This window comes from Rhinoderma darwinii, unplaced genomic scaffold, assembly GCF_050947455.1.
Source record: "Rhinoderma darwinii isolate aRhiDar2 unplaced genomic scaffold, aRhiDar2.hap1 Scaffold_816, whole genome shotgun sequence".
In the NCBI taxonomy this organism is placed as follows: Eukaryota; Metazoa; Chordata; class Amphibia; order Anura; family Rhinodermatidae; genus Rhinoderma; species Rhinoderma darwinii.
In genome coordinates this window covers 41,874-54,306 of record NW_027464382.1, presented here as the reverse complement: position 1 = coordinate 54,306, position 12,433 = coordinate 41,874, and the positions used below count along the sequence as shown (strand labels likewise).

Below are 12,433 nucleotides of genomic sequence, written 5' to 3'. Positions count from 1 at the left end.
CAGCTGGTATAAGTGATACATCTCCTGTATATAGTGATATGGAGCATGCTGGTATAACCTGGGCATCTTCTGTATATCATTATATATGTACAGCTGGTATAAGTTATACATCTTCCTGTATATAGTGATATGGAGCGTGCTGGTATAACCTGGGTATCTTCTGTATATAATTATATATGTACAGCTGGTATAAGTTATACATCTTCTTGTATATAGTGACATGTAGCATGCTGGTATAACCTGGGCATCTTCTGTATATAATTATATATGTACAGCTGATATAAGTTATACATCTTCCTGTATATAGTGATATGGAGCATGCTGGTATAACCTGGGTATCTTCTGTATATAATTATATATGTACAGCTGGTATAAGTTATACATCTTCTTGTACATAGTGATATGGAGCATGCTGGTATAACCTGGGTATCTTCTGTATATAATTATATATGTACAGCTGGTATAAGTTATACATCTTCCTGTATATAGTGATATGGAGCATGCTGGTATAACCTGGGTATCTTCTGTATATAATTATATATGTACAGCTGGTATAAGTGATACATCTCCTGTATATAGTGATATGGAGCATGCTGGTATAACCTGGGTTTCTTTTGGTTGATTTCTGATCTTTTTGAAGTTCTAATGATGATAAGATTCCTGACAATGTGGCGGCCTCTCCCGGTTCTGGTTTTCATGTTCGGTCCTTTGCTGTGAATATATAATGTGGATGTGATTTGCCGAGCGCAGGAGATTCCCGCTGAGAGACGGCCATTCATTATTTAGAGCAGAATTGTGTGAATGAGCTGCGCTCCTCGGGGGATTCATTCATAGATTCTTCATGAAACAAGCCGCGTACATTGTCCACCTGCAGCTCTAATAATAATACAGAATGTGATCATTATAATAATTCAACTATAATACCCAGGATAGAAGTATAAATACCCGGGTTATTGCTTTGTCATCTTCTCTGTGTGTGGATGGTGTTATAAAGATACAATGGTTTGCTTTAACTGATCTGTCTGCTGTAGCCGGGTCGCTCTGTGCCATGATGCAGCCAGACGTGTCGGAGTATTGAGTGTTGTACTCGGGAAATTAGTTGTCAGTGCCCGCCACAGACACGCTCATAAAAACTCAGAAGGTCTTCGGGTTTATTGTTGAGTATTATGGCTACATGTACTGTCGCTTCGATTATCAGACGACCCGCAGGGGCGTACACTGGAGAGCAGACCCCCCAAAGCAAAATACATACTTTGCTCCTTTCATGACAACTTAGTTCACCCACCAGTACTACTACCTCCCCCATCTACACCATTGGGAGACAAGGCCTCCTGCTGCCCCATTTAGTTTTATAGGCTGTATAATTCAGATCATTGAGGGAGGACCTGGTGCCAAAATGTCCCTCCCACGAGCAGCAATACTGGCGCTGGAAATAGGAGTGGCTTGTCTCCAGGTCCCCGTTTTTTGGGGGTTTTTGGCTTTTTTTGCTAGCTCCATGCATTAGAGTTCTCACTGTTAAAATGGTATTAGTGGCTACTGGTGGTATGAAGGGTTCACTCGTCAGTGGTAGATCAAAGCGAACACCCCCTTTAAAATCTGTCAGTGATATGATTGTATCTTAAGGGGGTTCTCCGCTTTGGAAAATCCCTACTTGTAAGAAGGATCCCTAGATAATAAGCTAATTATAAATTGCCCCCCCCCCCTGCTGAGACCACCAGCGATCAGCTGTGATCTGTAGAGAGACCTGGCAGTAAGTGTTCAATTTCCCTACAGCGCCACCACAGGGGAAATGAAGTATTACACAGTGTCCATTAATATCAATGTGTTGTCTGTAATACAGGACAGGTCCTCCAGAGAGAGACTCTCTATGTAACCGCTCTCCACTCTGACCGAGAGATGAGGACCCCGAACCGAGGACCCCCCTCTCATTAACTCAGAAGTCACTAATAGGTTGGATGTCAATGGACAATTCTAAACTGAACACCCCCTTTAAGATGTTCATAGATGTGATAGTAAAGCTTCTCTCATTGGTCGGTGCATTGTGTCATCCTCCGTCCTTCTCTCATAGATTGCTATCACCCGTGTTTCACCTTCGAAACTGAAGCCGCGTCCGAGGATTTCCCCCAAGAACATATCTCTGGGGTAAAGAGTCCGACTCCTCCCACCTCCTCCATGTGCAAGGCCGTGGTCAGGGGTCTGAAGGGCAATCGTCCCGTGCAGTGGGAAATTGCATTCGACATCCAGAAGCTGTTCAAGGAACGAGAGAACAGAGACGACGATGAGAGCGACCTGTGGAACGAGACGTTCCATCATCTGGCGGCCAAGTCCATCATACGAGACTTTGAGCAGCTGGCGGAGAGAGAAAGTGAGATCGAGCACGGTAATGAGAACTCAAGTACCGCACCGGTAGGAGACATCGCAATATGTAGACCCCCCCCCTACACAGTACAAGAGCGGCTGACTGACGTTTCCAGAAGAGAATTGAAACACAAAAGTTGCAGAACTTTTTATTATAGAACAATGCTGTGTACCGGCCCTTTAAATGATAGGACGCCATTTTATTTCACTCATTATGTATTACAGCTGTGAGCGCAGCACCAGGGACAGCGCAATGTACAGGGACAGCGCAATGTACAGGGACAGCGCAATGTACAGGGAAAGCGCAATGTACAGGGACAAGACGACCGAATGTAGGAACTTCTGACTTCTTATTACTGTAGGGATGAATATGAGACTGACTGTATGACAGGTGAATACAATCTATTGTTCTCTGTTATCAGACATGTCAGGCTGGGGGAGGATGACTGTAGGACAGGTGAACACAATCTATTGTTCTCTGTTATCAGACATGTCAGGCTGGGGGAGGATGACTGTAGGACAGGTGAATACAATCTATTGTTCTCTGTTATCAGACATGTCAGGCTTGGGGGAGGATGACTGTAGGACAGGTGAATACAATCTATTGTTCTCTGCTATCAGACATGTCAGGCTGGGGGGAGGATGACTGTAGGTCAGGTGAATACAAACTATTGTTCTCTGCTATCAGACATGTCAGGCTGGGGGAGGATGACTGTAGGACAGGTGAGTACAATCTATTGTTCTCTGTTATCAGACATGTCAGGCTGGGGAGAGGATGACTGTATGACAGGTGAATACAATCTATTGTTCTCTGTTATCAGACATGTCAGGCTGGGAGAGGATGACTGTAGGACAGGTGAATACAAACTATTGTTCTCTGCTATCAGACATGTCAGGCTGGGGAGAGGATGACTGTAGGACAGGTGAATACAATCTATTGTTCTCTGTTATCAGACATGTCAGGCTGGGGAGAGGATGACTGTAGGACAGGTGAATACAATCTATTGTTCTCTGTTATCAGACATGTCAGGCTGGGGGAGGATGACTGTAGGACAGGTGAATACAATCTATTGTTCTCTGTTATCAGACATGTCAGGCTGGGGGGAGGATGACTGTAGGACAGGTGAATACAAACTATTGTTCTCTGCTATCAGACATGTCAGGCTGGGGGAGGATGACTGTAGGACAGGTGAATACAAACTATTGTTCTCTGCTATCAGACATGTCAGGCTGGGGAGAGGATGACTGTAGGACAGGTGAATACAAACTATTGTTCTCTGCTATCAGACATGTCAGGCTGGGGAGAGGATGACCGTAGGACAGGTGAATACAATCTATTGTTCTCTGCTATCAGACATGTCAGGCTGGGGGAGGATGACTGTAGGACAGGTGAATACAATCTATTGTTCTCTGTTATCAGACATGTCAGGCTGGGGGAGGATGACTGTAGGACAGGTGAATACAATCTATTGTTCTCTGTTATCAGACATGTCAGGCTGGGGGGGGATGACTGTAGGACAGGTGAATACAATCTATTGTTCTCTGTTATCAGACATGTCAGGCTGGGGGGAGGATGACTGTAGGACAGGTGAATACAATCTATTGTTCTCTGTTATCAGACATGTCAGGCTGGGGAGAGGATGACTGTAGGACAGGTGAATACAATCTATTGTTCTCTGTTATCAGACATGTCAGGCTGGGGGAGGATGACTGTAGGACAGGTGAATACAATCTATTGTCCTCTGTTATCAGACATGTCAGGCTGGGAGAGGATGACTGTAGGACAGGTGAATACAATCTATTGTTCTCTGTTATCAGACATGTCAGGCTGGGAGAGGATGACTGTAGGACAGGTGAATACAATCTATTGTTCTCTGTTATCAGACATGTCAGGCTGGGGGAGGATGACTGTAGGACAGGTGAACACAATCTATTGTTCTCTGTTATCAGACATGTCAGGCTGGGGAGAGGATGACTGTAGGACAGGTGAATACAATCTATTGTTCTCTGTTATCAGACATGTCAGGCTGGGGGAGGATGAATGTAGGACAGGTGAATACAATCTATTGTTCTCTGTTATCAGACATTTTAGGCTGGGGGGAGGATGACTGTAATGTTTGTCAATGGGATGAGTTATAGAAAGTGTAGAAACCTCCCTACCCCCCCCCCCCAGGATCACTACTTTGTCACGTATCTCCAGCGCTGAGACCCCCAGACATGGTTACATCCATGTGTAGTAGTTTATAGGTAGCGGCGCTGGGTGTACATCACTAGGCAGGTGACCCCATTTTGCTATGGAGATAGAAGGATCAGCAGCTGCCGGACACTTCTGATGCCACTTATCTCATGGTGGGTCACTTCTGGTAGGGGAGATCTCCTCGATCAGATATGGAAGAGGAAGTGTCTCTTATGGGGTTACTGTGACTGTCATTGTGGGGGGGGTGGTCAGTTTTTATGTTTCTCCGTCTCCATTATGAGAAGCTAAACAGCGAGGACTTCAAGATGGGGGGATCCTTCTGCCTCTCTCCTTACCTCACATGAGCGGGACCCCCGGGACCTGGTTATTAATGCCGCCTGTCCTTATATTAGGATTTCTCCATGTGAAATCTTCATATAAAACTTAAAGACAGCGGCCGACGGGGGAGACATCAGGGAGAAGGAGATGATCTGCTATTCAGTTACTTCTTATATCTGTACCTAGGAAAGCTGGGTGTCAACCAGCCTGGGAAAGGTGGGTGATGACCCTGTGATGTAGACCAGAGTCCTGAATGGCATTGTTATGCATAGACACTTTTAGTATCAAAACATAACTAGGCAGATTTGCCATTCAGGATTCTGGGAAAGCTGTCTGACAACCCTGTGATGCAGCCATATCAGTCCTCCATGATCTCTGCAGCCGTCCACCCTACAGGTGTTGGGTCCCTCTCACCGTTCTCTTTGCGTTTTCCTTTCAGGTGTTGGACGGCGGTTCCAGCTGAACGCCATTCACGCCAGCAAGGCCTGTAATGTAATCAGCAAGTACACGGCGTTCGTTCCGGTAGATCTCAGCAGCAACTCGTACCTGCCCAGCGTGGTGGAATACGCCAACACAGGTAACAGCGCAACGCTCTGCAGGAACAGGTTTTTCTATGTTCACGTCCTTCCTGTCGTTTTTGGCTTGATCTGTTTGATTTGCTTCCCGTTTGTGTCCTTGATCCCGTCCCCCGCGCCCCGTCCTTCCGTCGTGTTAACTGTGAGTCTCTCGTCTGGTCCTTTCTCTCTCTGTCTTTGTCCGGAGGTCTCTCCCACTGACTGAGGAGGATGCCCTCATTCCCTGCTAGGTGCCGCTCTCAAACAGGGCTCTCAGCGCAGCTTAAGCTCCGGAAGTCGCCGTCTGCGAGGCTTCTCCATCGGTCTGGGACGATCGCAATCAACATGTGTGTCCGAGCCATCCGACGATCGATTTTACAGTAAGACCTCCCCTTATTCTCAGCATTTATTTAGGGTGAAATCACAGGTTGCAGTCATAGTGCATTTTTTTGCAGCAATTTTCGCTAAATTGCGGCAAAGAACATGTGATATAAGCGCAGCCCTTCATGTCTTCGGTGCGAGGCCGGTATCACTATCCAGCTGAAAAGCTGTAAAATTCAACATTTATTTTACCGCCCTGTGTGACAGATTTCAGTCTCGTAGGTCGTGGGCGGAGACTTTGGTTCCACCCCCTGCTCTTGATTGACACGTCAATGCTCTTTGGGTCACATGACTTGCAGGGGAGTGGCATCACAATATATTGAGCCAGCACGGAAAGAGATGATATTACCCCTAATAGTGTTTTCTGTCTTGCCAACCCCCACTCATTGAATCCTCCATAAAAAAATAAGTGTGCCAATTAATTTTATATTTTACCTGCTTAGGAGAGCTCTGATAAATGACACAATTCTTGCTACCAGCAGCCACCACTAGGGGGAGCTCACTGTATGTGGATTTATACAGCTGGTATTAAATGTTAGTGAACTCCCCCTAGTGGCAGCTGCGGGGAATTACCAGTATAAGCAGGGGAAGCAGTTCAGTGACGGCCCCCTTCCACCATGGGCCCTATAGCAGTCAAATTCTGAAACCCAAAACTCCTCCTGCACATAAAGCTGCCCACAGACTGGCACAAACCTAAATATAGATATAATAATGGGGGCAGAGGACAGACCGGGCTACATAAATGCGTTGGGTGGTAATGTGGCCGTTCTTCTTCATGACAGACGTTGATGAGAGCGCGATATCGCCCTGCACGACGCCAGTGTCCTCGGGATGGGAGCGCTGCAGCTTTCCACAAGGTGAGATGGCTACAGTGACATCACGTGAATAGTGACATCATCAGGATGGAGGTCACGCATTTAGGTCCAGGCTTCATGGTGACATCGGAACGTGGCATCAATTGAAGAAAGTGACAAAATTGCGGTTGCAATTACCATTGACGTTGTTTTGCGACCGCAATTTTTGCCGTGTATCCAGACCCTTAAAGAGGTAGCTCATCCCAAGAAACCCCTTTGTCTCCTTCTCAGGTTACAGATGCTGGGTGAAAACCCAATCATGGCCGCCACTACAATACCCATAGAAGTTGTCACCCGGCTATCCACAGATAAATCTTATTAGCACTGCTCTCTATGTGATAGTGTCAGTATTTACTGCAGGTCCAGCATTCTATTCATGTATCAGGAGGCTCAGGATGAGCACAGCTCTAGATAAGTGAGGGCTGCTGTGCATGGTGGACGGACATTGATGCTCGGTGCCGTATTGCTTATGTCTTTCAGCCGCCGCGCGCAGTCCATCTGTTTCCTCGTCCCATTCTCAGAGATCTATAGAAAGTCTCTTTGCCGCCAGGTAACTAAAGCTCCGACGCTGACATTTCATTTGCTCCCGCGGGAATTCTTATTTGTCTTATTGTCGTAGGTTGAGCCTGAATAAGACGAGACTTCTGACTCGAGCAGCCAAAGGATTTATGATTAAATCTCCTGGAAAAGGCAGCGATGAAAGCGAGAACGAAAAGAACATTGACTACGTGCCCCTGGTGAGGATCCTCGTGTGTCCGGCGATCCTGCTCCTGGCTCCTCCCTTCAGGGGTTCGCATGGACGGCAGATTTAGAGGGGTTTTCCAGTTTTGTATAAAAAAAAAAGTTTAATGCCAGCCCCTCCTCAGGCAGTTGTGGATGTGTATAAGATGTGTGGGATCTGTGTTTTGTTTTTTTTTTCCTTTCCTCTGCCCCGTGCATATTTTCTCTCTCTATGACTGCTCCCTCTCCCCTCTCACAGCATGCAGCCTCATAGACAGAAAGAGAGAAACTGCAGCTGCATCCGCCTCCTCCCCCTCTTCAATGTCCACTCTTTACTAGATTACTGGGAGACTGAGGAGGTTTGTGAACATTTAGGCTGGATTCACACGAGCATGTTTGGTCCGTAAAGGACGGAACGTATTTCGGCCGCAAGTCCCGGACCGAACACAGTGCAGGGAGCCGGGCTCCTAGCATCATACTTATGTACGACACTAGGAGTCCCTGCCTCTCCGTGGAACTACTGTCCCGTACTGAAAACATGATTACAGTACGGGACAGTTGTCCGGCAGGGACTCCTAGCATCGTACATCACTATGATGCTAGGAGCCCGGCTCCCTGCACTGTGTTTGGTCCGGGACTTGCGGCCGAAATACGTTCCGTCCATTACGGACGTAACATGCTCGTGTGAACCCAGCCTTACAGAGATCCTGATGTTTGGGACAGGAAAACTACAGTTCACTTTTTTTATATACTTTTGTGATTCAATTCATTACCATTTTCAAGATCTCTTCTTGCTGTCAATGAATTGAAACATCTTTTGTTTTATATCTAGAGGCTTACAATTTTATCCTGTCTAGTCAATCCCCTGTGAACTAAACAGCCTGGACTTGATTGATACATTCTACCTGCTCTGACACATTGTAACAACAGGACAGGAGAGAGATTTGTGCTGCTGTACTTGGGATGTATTAGGTCAGGACAGGTTTTCAGCCTCTGGATGTAAGTATAAATGTTCCATTTCTTTGGCAGCAAGCAGAGGTCTTGAAAATAGTGAGGAATTGAAACACAAAATCTGTTAGAAAGCTGCAGAGCTTTATTTAGATAGAACTGGAAACCCTCTTTAAAGAGCACTTCCCCTAATATCGGACCCAATTTATACTGAACACCTGTGTGGTGACCCATATATTAACCCCTTACTTTGCGCCTGTTTTTGGTTTCCTCCTCGTAGGTCACTCTGCAGTTGGCTTGTGGAGCCTTCCTACTGAACCAGGCCTTTGCAGATGCAGCCAACATCCCAATAGACAAACTCAAGTGGACGTCTCCGTTCACAAGTCACCGCAATGCTCTGAGCCCCATGTCTCACGGCTCTTCTCCTTCCCGGAAGGACCCAGCTCCTTCTGCGGTGAGCACAGGACAGCTGCTCGCCCCGAATGATGACCATCACACCACACTGAATGGGTTTGGTGAAGACGCCTGCCACCAACCCCGAACACGCCACCTCTCCAGCAGCGCCTTGGACAGTCCTTCCCGATCCGCAAAGTCGGAGAACGAACTGACCCTCCCGGTCCTTCCCGCGCGGCGCTTTTCATCTCCCGACAGCGCTCAAGATTCCGCCTCCATTCACACAGACAGCGGCTTGGGGTCCGAGTCGGATGGCACGGAGGTCCACACTTGGATGGAGAGCATTGAGGAGCAACGCAGGTCACATCCAGAAAGCATGATCTGGGCCACCGCCGTCGCCCTGGCCTGGCTGGAGAACAACTCTGCCGCGTACTTCATTGAGTGGGAGTTACTGGCGGCCAAGGCGGACCGCTGGTTGTGTAAGCAGAAGGTCCCTGAGGGACGCACTCTGGCCACGGTCAAGTCCGCCGCTCAGCAGCTCTTCGTGTTGCTTCGACATTGGGATGAAAACTTGCAGTTTAACGTCTTGTGTTACAATCCAAACAGCGTGTAGCGGCCGGGGGAGGGGGTGCCCGCAACCCCAATGTCTGTGTGTTGTGGTATGGCTGTCTTGTGAAGAGTTGTATCAGTGCCCCCAGTAGAGTGGGTATGAAGCCAGGTCTTTGCATGTGGCATTAGTGAAGGTGGACCTGCTGCCCCCAGATGGTGGCAGGAGGTGCATGATATCTCTACTAGCAGGGAGGGCAAGGTTATACTTCCAGCTGAGATCCGCTGCCACCACCATTGGTCGTGTGGGGTTCTTATTTAAGTTGGCAAGGGCAAAGATGTGCCACTGGAGGCCACGGAAGCTGTTCACCCAGCCATGGAGGCCACCAAGATCTGCCAGCAGTCAGGGCCCAATTGCATGTTAGTCCCTCGGTGAATGGTGGGTACGCAGGGCGCTGATACCTTTCGTTATGCCAGTCATCTATGTGGTGGTCATCTGCGCTGCCCCCCTTGCATGGTCCTTTGCCCCTTTGTGTTCATGGTGGTCCGGTGATGTATCCATCATCCCTGGTTATATGGGGGGGGTCTTCCAGCTTTGTAGGAGTGTGCGGAGGTCTGTCCAGTCTGTGTGCCCGTCGTGCCCGCTTCTGTCTTCTCTGTGAGAATGTTAAACAGCCAAGTGATATATTTACTGTGGTGTCCTTAGGGGTATTGGGGAGGGGTATATAACTTGCAGGGATGTGGGATAAGTTCTATGCATGGGGTCCCGGGGTCTTCTTGTGTTTTGAGGTTGATTTACTCAATTGAATATTTTTTCGTCTGTGCGTTTCGGGAGTTGGTTTTTTCGAGGGGCGGGTTCTGTGAGTGGGGGGAGGGGGTGATATCAGTTTTGGGGCTCGTCCATGTCTATAAGTTACACATCAGATCTACCTTCTCTCTGCGCTTTAGTACGTCCTGATCTGTGCGGATTCAAAGCAATGCGTCCCGCCACTTCTTGTTTTCTCGTAATCTACACAATCCGTCTTCCTGTATCACACGCTGAGTACACGATGTAGCATTCCAAGAAGTCCGGCTTCTAGATACATATGAGATAGATAGATATGAGATAGATGGATAGATAGATAGATAGATAGATAGATAGATAGATAGATAGATAGATAGATAGATAGATAGATAGAGAGATAGATATGAGAGAGATAGATAGATAGATAGATAGATAGATAGATAGATAGATATGAGATAGATAGATAGATAGATATGAGATAGATAGATAGATAGATATGAGATAGATAGATAGATAGATAGATAGATAGATAGATAGATAGATAGATATGAGATAGATAGATAGATAGATATGAGATAGATAGATATGAGATAGATAGATATGAGATAGATAGATATGAGATAGATAGATATGAGATAGATAGATAGATAGATAGATAGATAGATATGAGATAGATAGATAGATAGATAGATAGATAGATAGATAGATAGATAGATAGATAGATAGATAGATATGAGATAGATAGATAGATATGAGATAGATAGATAGATATGAGATAGATATGAGATAGATAGATAGATATGAGATAGATATGAGATAGATATGAGATAGATAGATAGATAGATAGATAGATAGATAGATAGATAGATAGATATGAGATAGATAGATAGATAGATAGATATGAGATAGATAGATATGAGATAGATAGATAGATAGATAGATAGATAGATAGATAGATAGATAGATAGATAGATAGATAGATAGATAGATAGATATGAGATAGATAGATAGATATGAGATAGATAGATAGATATGAGATAGATAGATAGATAGATAGATAGATAGATAGATAGATAGATAGATAGATAGATAGATAGATAGATAGATAGATAGATAGATATGAGATAGATAGATAGATATGAGATAGATAGATAGATAGATAGATAGATAGATAGATAGATAGATATGAGATAGATAGATAGATATGAGATAGATAGATAGATATGAGATAGATAGATAGATAGATATGAGATAGATAGATAGATAGATAGATAGATAGATATGAGATAGATAGATAGATAGATATGAGATAGATAGATAGATAGATAGATAGATAGATAGATAGATAGATAGATATGAGATAGATAGATAGATATGAGATAGATAGATAGATAGATAGATAGATAGATATGAGATAGATAGATAGATATGAGATAGATAGATAGATAGATAGATAGATAGATAGATAGATAGATAGATATGAGATAGATAGATAGATATGAGATAGATAGATAGATATGAGATAGATAGATAGATAGATATGAGATAGATAGATAGATAGATAGATAGATAGATATGAGATAGATAGATAGATAGATATGAGATAGATAGATATGAGATAGATAGATATGAGATAGATAGATATGAGATAGATAGATATGAGATAGATAGATAGATAGATAGATAGATAGATAGATAGATAGATATGAGATAGATAGATAGATAGATAGATAGATAGATAGATAGATAGATAGATAGATATGAGATAGATAGATAGATATGAGATAGATAGATAGATATGAGATAGATATGAGATAGATATGAGATAGATAGATAGATAGATAGATAGATAGATAGATAGATAGATAGATAGATAGATAGATAGATAGATATGAGATAGATAGATAGATAGATAGATATGAGATAGATAGATATGAGATAGATAGATAGATAGATAGATAGATAGATAGATAGATAGATAGATAGATAGATAGATAGATAGATAGATATGAGATAGATAGATATGAGATAGATAGATAGATAGATAGATAGATAGATAGATAGATATGAGATAGATAGATAGATAGATAGATAGATAGATAGATAGATAGATAGATAGATATGAGATAGATAGATAGATATGAGATAGATAGATAGATAGATATGAGATAGATAGATAGATATGAGATAGATAGATAGATAGATAGATAGATAGATAGATAGATATGAGATAGATAGATAGATATGAGATAGATAGATAGATAGATAGATAGATAGATAGATAGATAGATATGAGATAGATAGATAGATATGAGATAGATAGATAGATAGATAGATAGATAGATAGATTCCCATGTCTTTACACTACATACAAACTAAT

At 44.1% G+C, this 12,433-nt stretch overlaps 1 protein-coding gene across 1 annotated transcript; it reads left to right on the top strand.

The window, feature by feature from the left end:
• Positions 1-1,935: 1,935 nt before the first annotated feature.
• On the top strand, positions 1,936-10,969 carry LOC142731524 (von Willebrand factor A domain-containing protein 5B1-like). Its single transcript, XM_075849430.1, has 7 exons — positions 1,936-2,380; positions 5,313-5,450; positions 5,679-5,807; positions 6,591-6,665; positions 7,143-7,212; positions 7,282-7,399; positions 8,611-10,969. Exons 1-7 carry the CDS (start codon positions 2,173-2,175, stop codon positions 9,334-9,336), a joined length of 1,464 nt encoding a protein of 487 aa, XP_075705545.1. The 5' UTR covers positions 1,936-2,172; the 3' UTR covers positions 9,337-10,969.
• Positions 10,970-12,433: the final 1,464 nt, after the last annotated feature.